This window comes from Trichosurus vulpecula, chromosome 5 (genome assembly GCF_011100635.1).
Source record: "Trichosurus vulpecula isolate mTriVul1 chromosome 5, mTriVul1.pri, whole genome shotgun sequence".
Lineage (NCBI taxonomy): Eukaryota > Metazoa > Chordata > Mammalia > Diprotodontia > Phalangeridae > Trichosurus > Trichosurus vulpecula.
Window position 1 is genome coordinate 92928275 of NC_050577.1, and position 25105 is coordinate 92953379.

Sequence of the window (25105 nt, forward strand, 5' to 3'; positions counted from 1 at the left end):
TTTCCTCTGGCTCTTTGTTGCCAGTCCACATGCCCATGTATTCCTCATTTTCAAAAAATGCTTATTGATCATATCTCTCCTTCTCTCCTAGGCTAAAATTCTTGGGAAAAGCTGTCTACATTCCCACATCTCTCGTGCATTTCTAAATCCTCTACAATCTGGCTCCCAAACTAATAGTTCAATTGAAACTTCTCCCTCCAAAGTTGCTAGTGATCTCTTAATTTCCAAATCTGACGGCCTTTTCTGTTCTCATCCTTCTTGACTTATCTGCTACCTTTGACACTGTTGATCCTCCTCTCCTCCTGGATTCTCTTTCCTTTCTGCTCTTTCCTGGCTCCCCTCTTGCCTACTTGACTATTCTTTCTCAGTCTTCTTTGCTGGATCTTCAGTCAAGTTATACCCACTAGCTGTGGTGTTTCCTAAGGGTCCTCTTCTTTTCCCCCCCTCACACTTGATGATCATCAGTTCCCATGGAACTAGTTATCACCCATAGGCAGATGATTCCCAGAACTGTATATTTACCTCTACTCTCCCTCCTGAGCTCTAGTTTTGCATTACCAACTGCTTTTTGGATATTTCAAACTGGATGTCCTGTAGGCACCTCAAATTTAACATGTCCAAATCAAAACTCAGTATCTTTCTCCCAAACCTTCCCTCTTCCCAAATTTCCTACTTCTGTTGAAGGCATCCCATTCTCCTAATCACCTAGGCTTCCAACTTCAGTGTCATCTTTGCCTCCCCACTTTTACTTATTCTACCTATCCAATCCATGGATCAAGCCTTGTCATTTCTACCTTTACATCATCATCTCTTATACACATCCACTCATCTCCATGCACACAATCACCACCCTGGGTCAGGCTCTTATCACTTCTTGCTTAAACCATCAAAATCATATTCTAGTTAGTCTCCCTGCCTCAAGTTCTCCATACTTCCATTCATTCTCCACTCAGATGATAATGTAATTTTTTTTTCTAAAAAAATGACAGGTCTGATTCTACATGACAGGTCTGATCCTGTCATCCTCCTTACTCAACAAACATCAGTGGCTCCCAATTACTTCCAAAATCAGATATAAAATGCTGTTTAGCATTGAAAGCCTTTTACAACCTGGACCCCTCTTATTCTTCTACCTTTCTGACACTTTACTCCCTCAACAAATTCTCTGATCCACCAACCTATTTGCTTTTTTTTTTTTTTGGAATTTTGGCAAGGCAATTGGGGTTAAGTGACTTGCCCAAGGTTACACAGCTAGTACATGTGTCAAGTGTCTGAGGTCAGATCTGAACTCAGGTCTCCCTGACTCCAGGGCCCCTGCTCTACTCACTGTGCCACCTAACTGCCCCCTCACCAGCCTATTTGCTGATACTAGCACAGGATACTCCAGCTCCCAACTCTGTACCTTTTCACTGTTTGTCTCCCATATTTGGAACACTCTGCCTCCTCACCTCTGCCTCCTGGATTCTTTCAAGACAGCACAGATTCCACCTTCTGCAAGAAGTGTATAAACACACTATATACATCTTATATGTAAAATTTTTACATGCCTTCCCCATTAGGATGTGAGCTCCTAGAGAGCAGTTACCATGTTTTTTTCCCCTTTCTTTGTATTCTTTAAATAAATGCTCTTTGATTGGCTCCTTCCTTATATCATGGCCGAAACCCAACTGATATCCACGTACTTTCCACATTTCTACTTATTTATCTGAAAAAAAGGCCTCTCAGTTAGTTTATAGCTCCAATGAAAAAAATCTCTATGTGTTCTGGGTGTGTATCTTATCCTGGGATGGCTAGGATCAAGGACCTTAAGGGAATACATTAATGGAGATGAGCATCTTGTTCACTTTTGAAGCTGTTGAACTTTTGACTATGGTTGAAAGAAAAACAGGTCCCAGCCAGCTGAGGCGTTGGCATTTTAAGAACCTGAGAAGGGTGTGGCAGCTAAAAATTCCATTGGTCAAAACCCCTCCCTTAACCGTAGAGTCCTTTTGGTGACCCGTGGCTGCTTCCTTTGTCTACTCTGATGAGTTGCCTGCTTCTCCTCATTTTGCCTTCTTTGACTCTAGTTCTAACATCTCTCTGAATTAGACTCCTATTGGTTCCCATCAAGCCTTATTGATTTGTTAGCCTTCTTCCCTAGGTCTGTCTCCTAACTATGCTCCCATACTACCTTCCTTCTTTCACATCACAGGGTACACTCTCTAAGATTCTTCCATGTGCTCCTCAGTCCCCATCAAGTGACACTTCTTTAGAACCAGCTTTTGTGGTTTATTGCCTTGCTTCCCACTACTCTTTTGGCCACAGCCAAAACACCATCACTGCTGGGGCATTGCTGCCCTCTGCTGGCTATGGGAAACTGGAACCATCAAGTCCCAAGCCCTGTGTGTCCTCCCTTGAGAGAAGACGGGAAGTAGAAACTAATTAGGGACCCAATAACTGATGGAATGGAGCTAGGCCATGTTGGCTAGGGGTACATTCATTTACTGTGAGGAATAGATCCAAGGGAATAATGCCAAGAAGAAATGAAGTGAGTAAGAGAGAAAGGATCTCATATTGACCTCTGCCTGACTTACCACTAAGGAATTTAAAGTTTCTTACAGCGTAAAGTGAAAATAAGAGTTAGAATTGACAGGGAAGGGAATAATGAAGATGAATAAGCAGGGAAAATAATGAAACCTCCTCCCCAAAGAGAAGGATAGAAATAAAGAAGATGTCAATCAAAAGCGAACATAAATGGATTTGAAACTGAAAGAGGGAAGGTTTAGAAAACATAACCATAGCAGTCACTGTGCCTCTCCCTCCTCTTTTCAAATTAGGAATTAATTCTTACCTTATATTCATCCAACCAAACATGTGCCAGCCGCAGAGTGTTATACTGCAAAGAGTCCATTAGTTCATGAGCTTTGTGTGGTAATATTTTACGGGAAATGTGTCCAACTCTGGAGCAAGGAATGATGAAGAGCTTGCCCCCACACATCCAGATCTAACCATAAGGAAAGGAATACAAACTAACATCTTGTGACTGTGAGATGCGATTACTGTTCTTTGGAAATGACTGTGATACAGATCCTTATAAAACTTGGCAGACTATTTTAGCTAATTACATTGAAGTATTATCAAATAATGCTCTGAAGGTTGAATGTGCTTATATATTATCTTAGTAGAATCATAGAATATGAGAGTTAGAAGGGACCTTAGATTTCATCTTTTCTAATCTCCCACCTAATGCAGGGATCCCCTCTGACAGGAGAAGGAATTCATAGCTCATAAGATTGCCCATTCTATTTTCAAATATTTTCTAATGCTTAAAAAGCTAATCCTTATATTAAACTGAAATGGGTCTTAACCCCTGTAACTTCCATTTAGTTCTGCCTTCTGCTAAACAAATTGTCTGATCCTTCCGACATAAGGTAGCTCTTCATAAATGAGGTTATTAATCAGGGTTGCCTTACATAGCTTATCTAAATCAGATAAGAGCTCCTCTTATTCTGTTTCTGGACAGGAGTGCCTTTGTTGGAGTGGGAACCAGTGTGAAATAGGGTATGGAACATATGGGACAGTGAGCGGCAGTTATATATTTTTATGCACAGCCCTGGAGCTTCAGCTGTCTACTCCTGTCATTTCGATTTCCAAATCTCTCCCTTTCTTTCCACTCCCATCACAACCATCCTAGTTCAAGCCCTTACCTCGTTTCATCTGAAAATGAAAAGAGCCTTCTAACTGGTTCTAATAGGTTTTCCAGTGTCTGGTCTACCACCTTTCTTATTCATCCTTCATGCTTGGTGACCTGGTAATTTTCCTCATCCATGGCTCTGATCCATTCACTTCCCCACTCAAAAATCTTTAATGGATCCTTACTGCCTAAATAATAATATTATTGTCCCAGAGTAGCAAGCCTGTTGGACTGCCAAGAATGATATGAAGGAATGACTTGTGCCTTAGGCAGAAATCCCAGTCTATGATTCTTCAGACCTCCTTAATCCCTTTGGGAGTTGCACTGATAGCTTGGCCAGATTTTGACTGAAAAACTAGTCCCTCCAATCCTAAGAGTAAAGTCAAACCTGAAGCAGGAATGAAGTGTTAGCATGAAAGAAGTGGGCAGTAAAAAAGGGCACCTTGAGAGCATCCCAAACAACTGGTGGTGACGGGGGTGCTTGGGTGCTTGTGCTTGGACTCTAATTCTAACATCACTTTTCTCCTTAGCCTCTGCTTGGGTGCCTGTGCCTGGACCCCAATTCCAAAATCACATCCAGCTCTAAAATCACATCTTTCCCTAGCCTCAAAATACTGTCTCAGGCAGTTCCTCTCCAGTTCAAGGGCAGCATGCCTTAGCAAAACATTTATCTCTCCTTCTGATTCTGCGGCCAGCTGCACTTATAAAACTTATTAGTTTGGATTCCCTGTGTACTGCTAATTGGCTGTGCACTGGGCCATAATGATATTTACTACTTACTGACCTTATGGATATGTATCCTAGACATAGTCAAATGTATACTCCCTTACCTTTATCTTGTCTAACAAAACATTTGATGGAAGCAGCCTGGATATTTCCAGTCAGTCCTGACCGTTACTTGAGTTAGGTTTCATGGTCAAAACCACACCTCCTAGTAGCCCACCCCTTGGGCTATTTCCCAGTGAACTCTGGGTAAGATACAGTAGATATAAAAAGTTCATGTTCCTGTAAGAACTGACTAACCCTTAACCACTCCCTGATCCTACCCCAAAATACCTAATTGACATGCTTCACCCCAAAATCTCTGATAAAAACTTTTGCTGCATCCTGGTAAGGTTGCAGGTTATTATGCTGTAAAGAGTAATAAATCTTTGCCACTTTGACTTGAAAAATGCTTGGGTCTGCAAATTCATTCCAGATGGACCTGACCCTCTCCAGTATTCGGATCCTTGAGGGTTACTCCCCTTCAACAACCCTATCTGGGAACTCCAGTCTTGGGGTTTCTGGACCTCATCTCCCCAACCCTCAACAGTGGAGTGGTAGACCTGGACAGCAGAAGCAAGTGCCATTAAACTGATCAAAGCTGCAGAAATAAAGTCATCAGCTTTGGACTCCAGGGCCAGGAAGTATATCTGAGTAGATCCTATTTGTGCTAAGTTCACCCAGAGGGGCAGACCCAAGGCTGGTGAATCCTGGCTCTGTCACTGTTTGCACAACCTTGGCCAAGTCGTTTAATGTGTTTGGAGCTTCCTTACCTGCAAAATGAAGAGCCTAAACTAGATGACCTCCAAAATCCCTTTCAGCTCTAAACTCTATGATAATCCATAAATGACAAATTATCAGATCAACTTTCACCTTGTTTAGGAGCATTATTAACAACCTCTAGGTCAAGATAAGAACATTTTTTGTGACTCTAATATAGAGCTTTTTACTCTATTCATTAATTTTGGAGGTTAAGAATAGAATTAACATTGTTTGTGATCCACACTGTGCATTTGTTACACAGAAATTTAAAGCCATAAGCATTGTTCTAACTCTTTCTTTTTATTTTCTGTTGTCTTTTATATACGTTGATAATCTTTTTCTTATATAATTAATTACATATACTAATATAGTTCCAAGATATATCCACTGAGCATTGGCTAAACAGAGTTTGGTGATAATAATGTGGAAAAATGAGTAGAGTAGGGAACCCTGGATGAATATCAGATTCTATTCTCTAATGTAAAAAACTACTAATTTAACAAACATAAAGTCTGAATTACCCTAAATGAAATTTCCAAATTTTCTCCTCCCCAGGTATTCATACCACTGTCATACTGTCCAATTTCAAAGAAATAGTGTCTGTTTATAGCAAAAATACCTCCAGCCATTGTAGGGGACCTAGAAAGGGAAAATAATTATTAAACAGATTCCATATATATATCATCATCATCTTGGCTACTTCTTCCTTAAAAAATATTACTTTGAGGGGATTAACCATTGATAAAAAAGGAGATTACTATTATAATAATTAATTATAATTCTGGTTAAAAGCTTAGGATATTTTTTTTCAGAAAAAGCTATCAAAATATAAATAACCACTATTCAGATATAAGTAGCAACTTTCAATCAGCACATATCAGATTCTTTCGGGAAAACAAATACTAATTGTCAGTGAAAAGTGGTTTTAGCTTACAAATGAGGGCAATTAAACAGCATGATGGAGTTCAGGTGATGATTCATCTGGTTAATCTTCCACCTCCACAGGCCTTGGAAAGGAGGGCTCTGCCCTCACCAGCTGTCTGGCAAGTTCTCTTTCCTTTCCCTTGTCTATAAAATAAATGAGTTGGACTTCTTGATCTTGTAGGTCCTTTCTAGTACTTCTGATTCGTGTTGTGTGTGTGTGTGGTGTGTGTGTGGTGTGTATGTATGTGTATGAATAAGAACCACAAACCAAGAGAATCAAGCTTCTTGACTATAAGACAACAGTAGCCTGGCTAAACCTTTCAAGCAAGCAACATTGAAATCATGGTGACAAATTCCATTATTTTACTGCTGAATGAAATTTAACACATTGATTTTTTCCCATGTTTTTTCAAAAGTTGTACTTAATATAGTGTTGAAAATTATATAAAATCTATTTACTACTAGGAAAATTCATTAAATTCAGGGTTCTAATTTCCCCTTGGTAACATAAGTTCTAGGCCTGCTCTCTGCTGCTCCTGACTAGCTGTGTGACATTGAATGTGCTACTTCCTCTTTCAGTTTCTTCATCTATAAAATAAGGGGGCTGAACTAATTGATCTCTAAGGCCCCTTCCAGGGCTAAAATTCTGTGCTTCTATGAATATCTAATAATAACTATATAACATTTATATAGTCCTTGAAAAGCATTTAAAGAAGGAATAGTAATAATTATAATAGCTAATATTTCTTCTTATTTAACATATTTTTTCCCCCAATTACATGTTAAAATAATTATTTTTAACATCTGGGTCTTTTTTTAAGTTTTGAGTTCCAAATTCTATCCCTCCTTCCCTCCTCCTTCACTTCCCTCCTCCCTGAGACAGTAAGCAATCAGATATAGGTTATACATGTACAATCATGTTGTAAAACATTTCCATATTAGTCATTTCATACAAGAAGACTCGAATAAAAGAAAAAGAATAAAGAAAGAAAGTGAAAAATAGTATGATTCAGTCTGTATTCAAACAATATCTATTCTTTCTCTGGTGGTAGTTAGTATGCTTCATCATTAATCCTTTGGGATTATCTTGGATCACTGCCTTCCTGAGAATAGCTAACTCATTCACAGTTCTTCATTGTACAATATTGCTGTTACTGTGTACAGTGTTCTCCTGATTCTGCTCACTTCACTTTGCATCAGTTCATGTAAGTCTTTCCAGGTTTTTCTGAAATCATCCTGTTTGTCATTTCTTATAGCACAATAATATAGATCACATCACATACCATGGTTTGTTTAGCCATTCCCCAATCGATGAGCATTCCCTTGATTTCCAGTTTTTAGCCACCACAAAAAAAATGCTAGCATTTATATAGCACTTTAAGGTTTGCAAAATGGTTTACAAATATTATCTCATATGATCCTTCACAATTATCCTGAGAGGCAGGTACTATTGTCATCATCCCTATTTTACAGAGGAAAACTGAGGCAGAAAGAGGTGAATGGATTGTCCAGGGTCATACAACTATGAAGTGTCTGAAGCTGGATTTGTACTCAGGTCTCCAAATACGTGAGCATAAATTCCGGAAAGGATGAAGACCATGTCTTTTTGTGTATGTGTACATAAACATAACATAATTTATGTATATTATGCATGCACACACATCAATACCATTTTTCACAGAACATGGGAATAATGGATTCTGAATGCACTCTAAAGAAGGTCATCTAGATATAATGAGAAGAAACTCAGTTATTCAGAAGAATTATGGGATTTGGTTTTCTGAATAATGGAATTTTTTGGACAAATGAATATTCTTTCTTTGTGTACCAAAACTTTTAATTATTTTTTGTGAAAACCTTTCTAATGGGTATTATACACACCCTCATTGAACCTGTTCTTTATAGTGGACAAAGTGCTTTCTATATAGTTTCTCAGTTGAGCTTCACAAGAGTCTTGTGGAGTGTGTCTTACAGGTATTATTAACCTCATTTTACAGATAAAGGAAATAAAGTTCAGTATGGTTAGGTGATTGGCCCATAGTCATATAGTTGGTACTAAAGGCAGGGTTTGAATCTATCTTTCCTGACTTTGGTTCCATCTTTTTCCTCTATACCAACCTGCTCCTCAGTAAACTCAATGTAATTAAACTTTTGAAAAAGCATAGAAAAATCTAGATTAGCTTGACATAATATTTCTGAAACTCTCAACCATCTGAAATGACCCCATTTCTGTTTTTCAAAGCACAGTTCCTGGATTCTGTCCTTCTCCCATATTATCTGGTAAACTGAGAAATGAAGGAGTATGTTATATCCTTCTTTCTATCTTCCCCAGTGCCTAGTAGATTGCCTTGCACAAAATAAATGCTTAATAAAAATTCCTTAGTATGAATTAAAAAACTGGAATTAAGAAAAAAAAACTTTGGCTATGAAGAAATAACTTAATACCAAACAAATAGCAATCAAAAAGATGTTGCTGTTCAGTCATTTTCAGTCATGTCTAACTCTTTGTGACCCCATTTGGGGTTTCCTTGGCAAAGATTCTAGAGTAGTTTGCCATTTCCTTCTCCAGCTCATTTTTACAGATGAGAAAACTGAGGCAAACAGGGCTAAGTGACTTGCCCAGGGTCACACAACTCATGACTGAGGTCAGATTTGAACTCAAGAAGATGAGTCTTGCTGACTCCAGGCCCAGAATTCTATCTACTGTACCACCTAACTGCCCCATTAAAATACAAGTCAAATAATAGAAGATAATGAAAAAGTTTGGTTCGGCTGATGTCGTGTGGGGAGGTGGAAGGAGGTAAGTAAGACGAATTGTCTTGTTCTCTTACATACTGTGTGAAGTCCCAACATATGTTCTAAGTAACAACAGAGCAGGGCACATGTCCACATGTTCATGAAGGAAAACTCAATATATAATAAACAGTTCAGTAAATTTTGTGCTGGGCATCATTTGGTACACATCAGTGTTGCCTGTGATCCTGTTTTCTTAGGTGCTTTCTAATTTTGTAGATGTTGGTGTGAATCAATAGAGTAGACATTAAGACTGGAAAATCTGGGTTAAGTCTTTTACAGAGACACACAGACACAAACACACAGAATGGGAGTCTTTGGGGCATGTCCAGAGCATCTAATATGGAGGCGTCCTGGAGGCCTTGCCTAGATATATTCAGATAGATAGAACAACAGCTAGATTGATAGATAACTATATAAAATCATATAGTATGTACAGTTATCCCTTTCACATCACAACTTTCTACATTGCAGTTTTGATATATCGTGGGTCTGCATAAGAAATTAAATGGGAATTTTGGGGGAGTTTTGAGGAAGCCACAGATGACACATGAAGGCCAGCAGATGATATAACCAAATATTTAACCCAAATTTTACAATAACGTTCTTACTGTAAACATTCCATAAAAGAAAAAGAAAAACTTCAGACTTCTTCTTTGGTACCAAGGGAGGGCCAAAACAATTTTACACAGATTTCTCATATTGTGGGGGTGTTGTACCCCTAATCCCCATGGTGTGGTAGGGATAACTGTGTATGTATATGTGCATATATACAATGTATATATCTATGTGAATGTATGTATATACATATACACATACATACATGTCTATGTGTCTATACTGTATATACATGCATGTGTGTAAGTTGCAGAACAATGACTTTGCACTGATAGAGGAAACGTCCTTTTTGACAGTTCCTTCCACTACTGAAATCACTAGTCTGGACAAGGAAAAAAGATGGAGTGCATTATCTGAAGTACATCTTGTTTGTCAATCAACTGAATAGTTTTTATTTTGTATGGGGAAGACTAACTTTTACAACTCAAGGACAAAACTTTACTCCTCTAGTTAAGAAGGCATAAAAACTTTATTTTCGCTGTAATGTGGTTGATCAAGATAAGGCTTAGCTCCCTTACTGGGGCTCTATCATTTATGTTAGATTACCTGGTCACATGGATCTCAACACATGCTTTTTGTAGCTCTCATGATATGGAGAGAAAAAAATGCCATTCAAAAAGAGAACATTTTTGCTTAACAAGTTTATCAAGAATCATCTCTAAGACAAAAAATACTTATGCAACAGAGGGGCCTGCTGGCCACACCGCAGCCCACAACACTCCTGAGTGCTACCCAAACCAGATTAAAATGTAATTGGGAAATGTTTAATGAAATAATATAATATATAAATATCATCATATAATTATATAATATATAAATGTATATTATATAATATGTAATATAATAGAACATAGATAATGTTAACATAGTGTTGTCTTTCTCAATAAGTGGCCCACAGGGAATCTTATGTTCACTGTGGTGGCTTCCCATTTCTATTTGAGTTTGACACTGCTACTATACAGTATTTAAAGTTACCATCACCTATAAGACCTGTTTTATACAGCAAAGAGTTACCTGTACCAAAACCACAGGTAACTTGAAATTTAAATGAAGATGAATGTCCTGATTTAGGTTGTAATGATGAAGCTAAGCATGACAAAATACAGTAGCAGACTGGAGCCTATACAGTTACTTATGCACAAGCTGAACAACAAACAAACATATCTTAGGAGCCACCTATTTGTGATACATATTATGGACCTGTGGGGCAGGGGTTCTTAATCATTTTTGTGATGAAACCCATTGAGTTCTTTCCAGACTAATGCTTTAAGTACATAAAATAAACATCTAGGATTAAAGAAAAACTAAGATAACTAAGTATACTGAAATAGTTATCTATATATTATGTAAATATTAAAAAATAAGCCCGTGAATCCCAGGTAAGAAACCCTGAAAGTTGTAAATGGCAAGGGACAAAAATACAGAATATGTACTTTGTAGATGGCTTGAAATGGCCATGCATAGAGTGAAATCTTAATCTTATCATAAAATAGTAATTCATCCATATTAATGGTATCAAGGCTTAGAAAGATCATCTTTTCAAAGGCTTTGTCGATGCTGACTCATTTTGAAGATATTAGGCTGCTCTGTGCCATAAATAAAGCTATATGTGAGCACCCTAGACTAGGTTTTATAGAGTAATTCTTTGTTAAAGAGCAGAAGCTGCCCCTACCTTAGGCATCTTGCTAAAGAAAGACAAATGTGTTTTAACGGAACACTGTCAATTGGGACATATTTTGAAAGGTGGCTTTGGTGTTTCAAATTGTAACATGCATTAAAAGGATAATAGCTAGTGAAAAACGGTCACCCAACCTCAAAGACCACAGAATGATTCTGTGACTTTTTTTTCAAAGAACTCAATTCTGAGCAGCCTGAACAGTTTCATAAGGTGACTTTTTTAAAAATGTTTGACAACTTCTATCTGGATACATACCAACAAATCAATTCTCCTTGGATTTAAGCAGAATAAATCTGGGGAGAGTCTGGTATAGGTAATGCTGCAGTTTCCCATTAAATAAACTTTTTTTGTGATGAAAAAAAAATCCATCATGCAAGAGCCTTGGAAGGTATTGTAAATATGCCTGTTGTCTACAGAGTATGAGTTAATACACAAATAAACAAAAGAACAAATATCTTTTCTGACTAGTTCTATTACTTTGGGTGCCTTCTGTGAAAAATCATTTCAGAGCCACAGAGCTGTGTACTTAGCCAAGGATATCAAAATTATTCCATTGCTAGATAATTGCCAACCTCACTTTAAGGAAGCAGTGTCAGTGTCTGTGAATATATGTGGATAAGTATATATATAATTTTCATGTGTATATACACATGTAACATGGGTGTGCATGTTTATAATTATATAGCAATATATCTATTTGTATAACATATATGTGTGTGTATGTATGTGGATATATAGATAGATTAATCTTACCATTTTCTGTTCCTCTGTGTTTCTGGAGTGATGCAATCTAATGGTCCAGAACGTTATTCAGAACATCAAATATTTATTACAGATGAGATCTGATGAATAAGTTGATTCAAAATACTGAACTTTGAATCTTGTCATGACATTAAAGATACAGTACTTTTAATGTTGCTTATCCCTGGAATTCTGTTCCAAGTCATACATTAAAGAGAGCTTGGAGGAAATTATGACCTGGCATCATGTCAGTAGAGTACAAGTCAATTATCATTATCATAATGATAATAATAATAGTTCACATTTTATATAACTCCTTAAGATTTACAGTTTTTTCATCACCATAGTCCTGGAGCAGGTGATATAAGCATTATTATCCCCATTTTACAGATCAGTAAATTAAGGGGAAGATAGGGGAATTGACTTGTGCATAATCACAGGGATGCAAACCCCTCTCTTTTGACTCCATGGCCAGTATTATTTCCTGTTGTATCAGATGGAGGAATTTATAGATGAGGATAATGTGTAGGCTTTGGAGTAAGCTACTTCCCCCACCAAATACCTGAGCACAAATTTATGAAATGGTAAAGGACATACATTTTTCATATTCCATGAACAAACTTACTTGTAAGTGATGAAAACAGAAACTTATGAGCCTGTGGCTCATTGAGCTTGTGATGTAGAAATCAAATATTTTAAATGAGGTTGACTAGTCAACATCAAGAGTGGAGAATAAATTCTCTGAAGGTTGAGAAAATGACTTAAGAGAAGGCTTTAATAATTGGTCTGATAATTAATTTTTTTGAAAGGCAGCCATGGTATATAGCCTAGGATTTTATGGTTTCACATGCTTCTTTCCACTTTTATAAAAAAAAGGTAATGACCAAAAAGGGAGATTTTTTTTCAGGAAATCAAGTTCTAAATTTGCTATAATAGTTTATATTCAACAAAATATTATAATTCAATAAACATATCCAAATATAGATATGCATGGAACATTGTGTTAGTATACCGTATGGTATATCCTGGATGGAATTTCCAATTTTCCTTACCTTCGGGGAAAGGGGAAGAATTAATAGGAATACTTTCCTAGGGTGTGCATTCCACACCATCTACAAGTGATGCTATTGCTGACTGTCTCTACAATACCCCATAATGATGCTCATAATGATGGCTCTGAGTTATTAAGAAAAAAAGTAGCTTATATTTATTGTTTAAGAAAGCTAGGAAGCAGGACACATTTAGATTTCTGTTAAATTGGTGCATTGGAATGAGAGAATCTCCCATTATATAGCAAATTCACTTATTTATAAAGCTGTCAGTACCAGATAACCAATCATCTACTGTGATGTAGGTATATAGGCCACTGAACTGAAATCTGTACCAATCCGGACATATTTTGGAATTTGCTTCCTGAACAAAAGCCTTATATTAGATTTTCCCCTACATTTTCTTATTTTACAAAAAACACCCCCCAAAACAAACAAAAACCTTAAAAACACAATGGAATGAAGAATGCGTCTTATCTGATCTCCTGGGCAATATACATGCTGCTTTTCAGTGAAATTGATTATTAATATAAACTAAAGAAGCTTTCTCTAAAGCTATGTCATCACCCTCAAAATAAAAAATTAAACTTCTTTGTCACTATAATGGGGTTTTATGCATGCCCAGATCATCTAAGGTGAAGGCATCCATATGCGAGACGCTGGAGGCCTGCTTCTGGGAAAAGACATTTTGCATTCCCCTACCATTTGAGGGGGAATAGCCTCTTTCCTTTGATTGCATATTCAGAACAGGTTCTGTCCTTTGAAACTACCTGACTGGGAAATGTCTCTCTTTCTGGCAATGCCCAGGGGGTGACGGTCCTATTCACTCACAGCGATGGGCCACAGGGCCTAAAGCAGGGGTGACAGCCCTTCCCCATACCCGACTCAGTTCATGGCACACATGCTGTGGGTGATCAGGATTGTCATCATTTTTTTTTTAAACTCTTGGAAAGAGTGAGAACAGCTCTTACCATCTGGTAGTTTTAAAGAAAGTCTGATTCACCTGTGCAGACACTGAAAGGAAGCTATTCCTCCCCCAATTCCTTAATGTCCTCTCGCAGAAATGAGTCTCAGTCCTGCTACATCACTTTGATTGTAATAATAATAGAAATAGAACTAACTTAGCACTTTAGGGTTTGCAAAGCACTTTATATATGTTATTTCATTTGATCCTCACAACAACCCTGAGAGTTAAGCATTGTTACTTTTATCTCCATTTTTATAGATGAGGAAACAGGTTCAGAGAGCATACATGACTTGCCCATGGTTGCACTAGTAAATGTCTGAGGTGGTGTTTGAGGTCAGATCTTCCTGATTTTCTATGCCCGGAGCTACCTCGGAGCCACAGTATAAACTTTTTACATATTCTTTCTATAATTCTTACATTCTTTATTTTAGCATCAGTAACTTCTACAATGTACTTCTATGATGTCATTTTTCAACTCACACTATTTATCATTGGCATTCATTTTTTGATCTAGAAACTGGGGCACATCTTGCTTCATTTGGAGCCGATACTGTCTTAATTTAAGGGCAAACATCACCATCTTGTAAACTTTAAAGTTATTGCCACTAAGGACCACGAAATATAAAGTTATACGTACTTCACATCTTTAGGCTTTCTTCATTTCATTCCAATTCAATTAAGTATTTAAGTGCCTACTATGTGCAAGATGCTAGGTACTGTGTTAGGTGCCGGGGATACAAAAGCAAAAGGAAAAGCAATCCCTGCTTTTAAAGATAGTTCACTGTGGGAGAAATCCTGACAGGGTGTTCTTTTGATTCACTAATTACAATTACAGAACAATAAAAGGTAAACATTAAGGTAAGCTTCATGAATTTCAGTTCTTGGACATGTATACTATAGGTTTGAACCCCCTACTATGTGCAGAGCTGTTTCTGGAATGATTTTGGTAAAAATAAATACCAACTCTGTTTTGGAGCCATATTTTGGTGAGGGAGCTATATTAAATCAGGAGAGTGCCAAGAATATATTCCATTTGTGAGGTCACAGCACTTTGCAAATGATGGATACTAGATTATGGAAGCACCTTCATTGATTGCCAGATAATAGGTCTTCCTGTACTTTTTGGTTCAGCATCATACTCTGTCAATAACCTGAACTACATTAACCTGCCTTTTAAAGTAAAGATTTTCCATCCCCCTTGATTTCATCCTATGTCCAAAACTTTGTGTTAAAGAAATAACCAGAGAAATGCTTCAAGATGAAACTATCACTGCTTAGAACTGGTCACTGGAGAGCAATGTGGGCAGCAGGAGCTCTTCAGCTGCAGAGAGTTTAGAGGGAGCTAGATGTCAGAACCAGCTACACACATACTAACATTAAAGTATACATGAGTGTGCAGAATGTTGAGTATGGCAAACTGAGGGGAGAAAACTGAATTCACACCTTGCTCCATGCTTATCTCAGTGTCAAACTCTAGAAGCCTAGAACTCCAGACTTAATAGTCTTTCCAAAAACTGTATCCTAATTTCTGACTGACTTATCATGAGACAATTCTGCCTTCTATCTGCATGAATTTCCAGATTATTCACTTCCCTTGCTCCATAGGTTAAAGAGGCTTCAACCTACAGCATGAAATCCAAGGAAAGTCCACTCATGAGACATCTCACTCCCATTCCTATCTCCACTCAAGGATAGGGCCCAGAGGATCAGAACAGATCTGAAGCAGTTAGGCACCTTAAGAGAGATGGGAGGCAGCATGTGTGGAGAAACAAACGGTCATTGCCTCAACCACCAACCTCTAATCAAACCATGATAGAGCTAGCTCAGGACGCAGATTCAAAGAGTTCTGGGAATAGCAATGTCCCACAAAGCATCAGCCCTGCTTCCACTCTGGGCCCCATAGCCATCACCAAGGGGAACAATCACCAGGGAGAAGGGTCCCATCTTTCTGCCAACACCAACACTATTAAACCACATGCTACTAACAGTCATGAAACCCAAGCACCCTGGCAGGGGTAGCACCCCCTGCCCCACCCCCACCACTGGACTTGCTTCCAGCCTAGCCCTTGCAACCATTGTTCCCAGAAGCAACCTCTGTGGAGGTGCGACCTGCCAACAGATTCTGTGGGTGTTTCAGACACTGCTTCTTCAGCAGCCACAGCTAAGAAGACCCAGAAATGTCTCACCACTAAAGTCCTTGGCATTGTCGAATGGTTTCACATTAGAAACAGACATGGCTTCATCCACAGAAGAGACATCAAAGAAGAAGCATTTTCTGTCTGCTTTCCCATTGAGCCTTCACGACAATGAGAACATTCCATATGACTTGAAGCTGAAACCTCTTACATATATTGTCTCTCCCCTATGAAAATGTGAGCTCCTTGAGAGTGGGGACTATTTCCACTTTTTTATTTCTATCCTCAGCCCTTTACATAGTGTTTTGTGCATAGTAAACACGTCTTTCATTCATTTATTCAAAAAAGTATTTTTGAGCACCTGATTTGTATATGTCACCACATTAAGTACTGGGAGGGATACAAAAGAAGTCTAAGACACTATCCCTATCCCTCAGATTGGGAAAAAGCAAAGGGAAAAAATTTAGGAAATATAAATGAAGTCCCTTCCTATTCTTGCCATACACCCCTCCCTGGGCTTGAGTTTTATTTTGTCAGGAAAAAATTTTAAGAGTTGGATTTTTTTTAACATAATGAATAGCATGCTTAACATAGGTATATTGCTACTCACCCTCTATCTGCCTCTCCTCTGCCATGGTAAATCCTTGCAAAAACCCATACAGCAGGAATGGCCTCAGTAGTGGATTGTAGTGGAGAGGGTACCACCCTAGGGCCCTGGGTTGGAGTCTACCATCATACACATTTTAGTTATATGAAAATGGGCAAAATATTTAGTCTCTCTGATCCTCAGTTTCCACATATGTAAGATGGGGATAATAATAGTGCTTACAGGGTTGTTGTCAGGATCAAGTGAGAGCAGTTGTAAAATGTTACCTAAATTTCAGCATTATGGTATTTTGAGAATAAGCAATTCAGAACAATTCTCAAATGTAACAGCAAGAAGCATTTCTATCTCCAAGGCCCTGTCTTTTTCACACAAGAATGAAGAAAGTTTCTGTCATCTTTGCTTGTAAGCTTACTTTGGTTGTCTTTGGATCTAGTGGTTGGTGGATGTTTCTCCCTATACCTAACTAGGCATTGAAAGACTCATGCATCCACTTACTACTGTAGAGATTAGAAATGATGACTTTACTGCTGTCCTTGCTAAAAAGTCTCAGAGTGGAAAAGATAAAATCGATTTGATTTTAGAGTTGAAAAGAAGTATAAACGTAAGTTTTCCTTAAGATTCACAAATGAGTCAACTCATTTATTTATTGAAAGCTGGGAACTTAAGTTATCCGAATTCTGAATATTAAACCAATATTTCATTTGTCTTAACATACGTTAAAAATTTATGTAAATGAAGTTGAATTGATCCAGACTCAATTTTCCATTCATTTTTGTCTCATAAGATATAATTGTTTATGTTGAATAAGCTACTAGACAAATACCTCCAGATAAAACTTTAATTCCTAACTCCTTCTCTCTCACCTGCTTCAGCACAGTGGAAAAAAGCTTCTGTTTAGAAATAGTAATACTAAATTAAGAAATATAATGACATGTGAAAAGGTAGAAAAAAAACAAATCTCAATTTTAAGAAATCCATCAAAATTATTTAAGGAATTTTTCCATAAATTACAAAAATACAAGGTCGTTGAAATCTACCATCAGAGGAAATAGGAACCACTGATATTGACCGCTCCGAAAATGAGACATTTGATTAGACAGAGTTCCATGAGATGAGTTCTACTCAGTGATTTTGGAATTCCCTCTCACCCCTTCCTTTTTGCCTGAGCTCCTTTTATGAAAACGAACGAGTCTATTTGACATATTTTCAGGATTTATGGTCCTTTTTAGTAATATTTCTCTTTGCTTTCTAATAATGCTGATAGTCTCTTCTATTCTCAGGGATTTGCCTATGTCTCTTAAATAAGCAAAACACAAGAAACAAAATTCCCTAAACTTTGGAAGCTTATGGCTCCATTTTGTAACAAAATAAACAAAATATTTAAACATAAATTCCATAAGCCAATGTATGTTATTTAAATAAATTAATCTAAAACTTCAAAATGTGATCATTTAATGAGCAAGCTAAATTATGCCTAATGTATTTTTTATGTTTTGAAACTAACATAGTCAATTTGAATCTGGACAGAGCACTAAAAACATGTATTATATGTATTTCCTTTTCCCTCTCAAAATATCTCCTTATTTTTACAACAACAAAAATAGGAAAGTGGTTTGTTTTCAGCGATTTCAAAATTTTTGAATATTTTTTTTCTATCTAGTATGAATTTTAAAAATCCTCCAGATCCGGAATTTCCCAAGAAAGAATCTTTGTTTTCATTACTCTATATCTAAATTCTCTGACCTAGGGCTTCTTTAAGTTTTTCCACTTGCAGTTCCTTTTCATGTTTGGCAGAGTTAGTTAGCATTGTGTTACCTGAGGGCATGCACAGTGCAAAGAGCACATATTTTGTGTCCAGAACCAAGGCTGCAGTGAAGTTGCAATGCAACATGGGTAAGCACTGCCAGAAACACCTTGGATTCTTTACAAGTTAGATTTTTTCTGAGTAATTTAAACATTTATTAATAAGACCAGCATGTTTATTAATAAAAGATGGTCATTTGGCCATTTTTCTTAGACTAGAGCTGGTGAACCTGCAGCCCCAAGGTCACATGCGGCCCTCTAGGTCCTTCACAGAACAAGTCCCCTTAATAAAAGGATTTGTTCTGTAAAACTTGTACTCAGTCAAAAAGCTGCACTCAAGGACCTAGAAGACCACATGTGGCCTTAAGGCCACAGGCTCCCCACCCCTGTCTTAGACCAAAGACCCCACATGGTGCTAGCCTCACAGTTTATATGCCCCCCTTGGAAGAGCAGGTGTTTCTGAGGGTGGCAATCAAATCCGAGTGATTAACAATTAATGAGAAAATTAATATTAAAATGAGAGGGTAGGCTATATTACAATGAGGTACATGACTTGGGTCACCAAATCTTGGTCATAGAGACTTGTCAATTTCCATAACATCTGTCTGACAAAAGGGAGGATCCACATTTCTCCAGACCTGTCTGACTAAACACAATGAGCAGGAATGCACCCATTAGTCTAAACTCAGAATTTCTTTTACTATCTGATTAGACCTTAGCCTGGGTAAATCTTTTTTTTCCAGGTTTCTTTTTTTAAAAATATTTATTCATATTTTATTATTTAATATTTTTAGTTTTCAGCATTGATTTCCACAAGATTTTGAGTTACAAATTTTCTCCCTGTTTCTACCCTCCTCCCCACTTCAATATGGCATATATTCTGATTGCCCCGTTCCTCAATCAGCTCTCCCTTCTGTTACCCCCCTCCCCCTCCCCATACACTTTCCCCGTACTTTCTTGTAGGGCAAGATAGATTTCAATACCCCATTGCCTGTATATCTTACTTCCGAGTTGCATGCAAAAACAACTTTTTTTTGAGCATCTGCTTTTTCGAACTTTGAGTTCCAAATTCTCTCCCTTCTTTCCTCCCTCCCTACCCTCCCTAAGAAGGTAAGCAATTAACATAGGCCACACATGTATCATTATGCAAAACACTTCCACAATAATCATGTTGTGATCCTCTCCTGTCCTCCTTTATTCAATTTTCTCCCTTGACCTTGTCCCTTTTCAAAAGTGTTTGCTTTTGATTACCTCCTCCCCTGATCTGCCCTCCCTTCTATCATCCCCCTTTCTTATCCCCTTCCCCCTACTTTCCTGTGGGGTAAGATACCCAATTGAGTGTGTATGTTATTCCCTTCTCAAGTCAAATACTATGAGAACAAGATCCACTCATTCCCCCTCACTGCTTCCTCTTCCCTTCCAAAAGAATTGCTTTTTCTTGACACTTTTATGCGAGATATTTTACCCCATTCTATCTCTCCCTTTCTCTCTCTCTCAATATATTCCTCTCTCACCCCTTAATTTAATTTTTATTTTTTAGATATCATCCCTTCATATTCAACTCACCCTGTACCCTCTGTCTATATGTATGTATATCCCCTTCAACTACCCTAATACTGAGAAAGGTCTTATGAATTACAAATATCATTTTTCCATGTAGGAATGTAAATAAAACAGTTCAACTTTAGTGAGACCCTTATGGTTTCTCTTTCTTGTTTACCTTTTCATGCTTCTCTTGATTCTTGTATTTGAAAGTCACATTTTCTGTTCAGCTGATCTTTTCACTGAGAAAGCTTGAAAGTCCTCTATTTTATTGAAAATCCATATTTTGCCTTGGAACATTATACTCAGTTTTGTTGGGTAGGTGATTCTTGGTTCTAATCCTAGCTCCTTTGATCTCCAGAATATCATATTCCAAGCCCTTCAATCCCTTAATGTAGAAGCTGCTAGATCTTGTATTATCCTGATTGTGTTTCCACAATGCTCAAATTGTTTCTTTCTGGCTGCTTGCAGTATTTTCTCTCTGACCTGGGAACTTTGGAATTTGGCTACAATATTCCTAGTAGTTTTCTTTTTGGGATCTTTTTCAAGAGGCAATTGATGGATTCTTTCAATTTCTATTTTACCCTGTGACTCTAGAATATCAGGGCAGTTTCCCTTGATAATTTCTTGAAAGATGATATCTAGGCTCTTTTTTTTGATCATGGCTTTCAGGTAGTTTGATAAGTTTTAAATTATCTCTCCTGGATCTATTCTCCAGGTCAGTGGTTTTTCCAATGAGATATTTCACATTGCCTTCCATTTTTTAAATTCCTTTGGTTCTGTTTTATAATAGCTTGATTTCTCATAAAGTCATTAGCTTCCACTTGCTCCAATCTAATTTTTAAGGTGGTATTTTCTTCAGTGGTCTTTTGGGCCTCCTATAACACTTGGTTAATTCTGCCTTTCAAGGCATTCTTCTCCTCATTGGCTTTTTGGAGCTCTTTTGCCATTTGAGTTAGTCTTTTTTTTAGGTGTTAATTTCTTCAGTACTTTTTTGGGTCTCTTTTAGCAAGTCATTGACTTGTTTTTCATGGTTTTCTCACATAATTCTCATTTCTCTTCCCAATTTTTACTCTACTTCTCTTACTTGCTTTTCCAAATCCTTTTTGAGCTCTTCCATGGCCTGAGACCAATTCATGTTTTTCTTGGAGGCTTTTGATGTAGGCTCTTTGACTTTGTTGACTTCTTCTGGCTGTATGTTTTGGTCTTTTTTGTCACCAAAAAAAGATTCTTTAGTCTGAGTCGATTTTCACTGCCTGTTCATGTTCCCAGACAACTACTTGACCCTTGAGCTTTTTGGCAGGGTACAACTGCTTGTAGAGTAGAGTGTACTTTGTCCCAAGCTTTAGGGGCTGTGCTGCTGTTTTCAAAGCTACTTCTACTCCACTATCACTCCAAGCTCTGCCATACCAGAGCTCATCCTCCCCCAAGAACTGCCAACCAGGATCACAACCCAGATCCAAGCAGGGCAAAGCAAGAGAACACTGCCTCTGCATCAGCAAAACCCTCCCTGCACTCCTGCTCTGATCCACTGCTTGATTCCTCTCACTGTGTGGGCCAGGGACTCTGGAAGCAACTGCAGCTGTAGTTCTGGAAGCAGCCTCAGGAGCTTCCTGCTGCTGCCACCGCGCCACCTCCACCACCCCCAGGGCTGGGGCCAGACCACACACCTCTCCAGAAGTTTTCTCACTAACCTGCTCTGTTGTCTTTGGTGTTTGTGTGTTGAGAAGTCTGGTAACTGCCACAGCTTAGTGATTCATGGCCCTATGGCCTGCTCCCCCCGACTCCCTGTCTGGTTGGTCCTGGCATGGCTCATGCTGGGAGTCAGGTGGAGCAGGCCATAGGGCCATGAACTGTATGGTAGCTTCAGGCTCTGCTCACTTCTGGGTGGGGACAGTGTTTGAGCTGAGTTTTTTTCTCTCTTGGGTATTTCTGTTGTTTTCTTGTGGTATTAAATACTGTGTTATTCCAAGATCTCAGGGACCATTCAGGTTCAAAACCTTCAAGCTTTCAGTGATCTCTTAGTGGTGTGATGTAGGGCAAATTCTGTTCACTGCCATTCTGGTCTGAACTCTATAAGTTCCTGATCCAGATTTGAGTCTGAGAAACATGTCTGTATACTTATTTCTGGTTGAAAGTTCCCCTGCTGCTGGACTTTGCCACTATAATTCACTTGAAAACTCAGCAGATTCAGTGGCCAAATTACAGGGTTTCTTTTGGTCTGGGATTGTTGTTCTGGTCATTCCGCTGCAGGCTTCAAACTTGGCTAGAGGCTAGAAATGCATCCCTGCTTTGTTCTTGAGGTTAGAATCACACAAGTACTATTTGCTTCTAAACTTGTTCCCTGATCATTACATAATCTAGGGGCCTATGACTGCTCCTGATCCTAAAATCTTACCCCTAAGTGCAGGTGCCCTCCTGAGTCCACTGTGGATATGGCACTCATTCCTATATCTTGCACAAGTTTGGGGTCCCTGTCCTCCTGCCCTGGTGCTTACTGTCCTGATACATAATCTTAGTCCTCTTTTCATCCCTGGAGATGCTATAATACTCCAGATAGCATACCTTTGGATGGACCTTATCCTCAGTGTCTAGAGACTTCTCTGTCTGTCTTCCTCTGCCAATATGGACTGGAAAAAAATCATTCACTGTAATTTTTCTCTGGATTTCCTGATCAAGACTTGGTCTGGTGCATTTTCTAGGACTTTGACTTCCAATCTCTCAAGCACACTGATTGTTCTTCTTTTTCTCCTTCCCCTGGTTTCCTGGGCAAGAAAAAAGTTCTTTTCCTGCTGACCTATAGAGATTCTTTCCAAGGCTCTGGATCTCTCTACATTAACCTGGGAGCTGTCAGCTCTACTTTCTTAGAGCTTTCCCAGCTCTAGTCCCTGTGTATATTTTTTTCACATATTTGACTCATTCCTTACTTGATTTTCCTGAAGCAACTTTGCTAGCTGGTTATTCTGGCTGATTTTGCCCTTTTGGTTAAGCTTGACTTCTCCAATTATTTCTGTAGACAGCCATCTAAGCTCTGATATCTAGAAGCCATATGGTCTAGGACTATGAAGTCTAGACTTCTGCGATCCTTGAGCATGCATTCTCTGGTGCTTGTTCACTGCAGAGTTCCCCAGAAGACTACTCTTATTTTTCCCTTTAAAGTCTATGTATGACTCCGCTTAGATTAAGAGTAGTATTTTCCTATTTTCAAGAAAGTTTAAACATAATAAAATTTAAAATAAAAAATGAAAATTCAAGAAACATCTATTAAGCACCTACTATGTACAAAGCTGAGGAAGATACCGATTTTAGATTAGCCTTTCAAATTTCCCTATTTCTATCAAGGGTGTCATCTCTTCATTGTCTCTCTGCTCTCATCCCCAGCCAATCAGTTGCCAAATTCTTTCATTCTACCTCCACAACAACTTCCATATATCCCTTTTTCTTCATTAACATACCACCCTAGTTCAGGCCATCATCATTTCTCAATTGGACTATTATAGCATAGCTAGGTTCCTATTACTGCCAATAATGAATTTGGTCTGTAAAGAGGGTGTATGAATTTGAATTTGCACTTGAAGTTGCATTCAAAGTTATAATTATGTAAAAACTCTCAGATTCCATGGGTCTAACCACAGTGAGTTAGAACAGTGCTTCTTAAACTGTGGGTCATGACCCCATATGGGTCAGGAAAAATTTGGCAACAATAAAAGGTATCTGAATACACAACAACCAAAAATTAATTAAAAATCAAACTTGTAGGGGGTAGAGCCAAGATGGCAGGTGGAAAGCAGGGACTCACTTAAGTTCTCCCCCAAATCCCTCCAAACACTTGTAAAAATGACTCTCAACAAGTTCCAAAGCTGTGGAACCCATGAAATAACAGAGGGAAGCAGGTGTCCAGTCCAGGACAGCCTGGATGGTCACTGGGAAGTGTCTATCACACTGTGCTAAAGACTGAGAGAGAAAAAGCTATGAAAAGTGATTAATCATTCTGATGTTATAGTTCTTTCCACACTGGTGGCAAGGAGAAGCTTTTTTGTTGTTTCTCTTAGCTGGTGGTTGTGGAGGCAACTAGAAGACTAGCCAGATTCTGATGTAGGAATAATGAATCCTCCAAAGAGATCACATTGTTTGAACTTACACTGCATATTCCCATTGAGTTGGAACAATTATCAAGAAGAAAATTGGAATAACGAGAAAAAAGACCATAAAGAACTATTGTAATGACAAGGAAGCTCAATACAAAAACCCAGAAGAAGAGGATGACTCCTATAAGCAAAGCCTCAAAGAAAAATATTACCTAGGGACAAGTACAACCATGATTCCTGGAAGAGATAAAGCAAGACTTTTTTTTAAAAAAAAAGAGCTAAAAATGATTTTAAAAACCAAATGAGAGTGCTAGGGGGAAAACAGGAAAAGAAATGGGAAGTATGGGAGAAAGATATGGAAAGAGAATTAACTGCTTGGAACAAGATAGACAAAACCTTACCAAGAAAAAACCCTGAAAATTAGAATGAACCAAATAGGACTCCTTGAGACATCAAGAAATAGTAAAGCAAAGTGAAAAGATGGAAAAATTAGAAGAAAGTATGAGGTATCCCATACCAAAAACAACTGACCTAGAAAACAGATCAAGGAGAGATAATTTAAGTGTCATTTAACTACCTGAAAGACCAAACAAAAAAAGCCTAGACATCACATTTCAAGATATCATAAAAGATAAAGATCTCTTAAAACCATAGGGCAAAGTGGAAATAGAAAGAATTCATTGGTCATCTTCTGAAAGAAACCACAAAATGAAAACTCACAGGAATTATAGCCAAAATCCAGAGCCTTCAGGTTAAAGAAAAACTATTGCAAGCAGCCAGAAAGAATTCAAGTACCAAGGAGTCAAATCAGAATCAACCAAAATTTAGAAGCCACCAATCAATATGCATTTATTAAGTGCCTTCTATATGCTAGCATACTGTACTAATCACTGGAGATAAGACAATTCCTGGCCTTAAAGAGTTACAATTTAATGGTGAGAAATCTAAACTGTATCACCATTA

General features: G+C 38.1%; 1 protein-coding gene across 1 annotated transcript in view; it reads right to left on the reverse strand.

Moving 5' to 3' along the window:
- The window catches only part of LOC118851965 (polypeptide N-acetylgalactosaminyltransferase 11-like), a 69518-nt gene that overhangs the window by 1556 nt on the left and 42857 nt on the right, over positions 1-25105 (reverse strand). The window contains exons 6-7 of the mRNA XM_036761574.1: positions 5719-5836; positions 2831-2983 (exon numbers count right to left, since the gene is read on the reverse strand). Coding sequence (XP_036617469.1) covers positions 2831-2983; positions 5719-5836 — 271 coding nt within the window. The remainder of the gene's footprint in view (positions 1-2830; positions 2984-5718; positions 5837-25105) is intronic.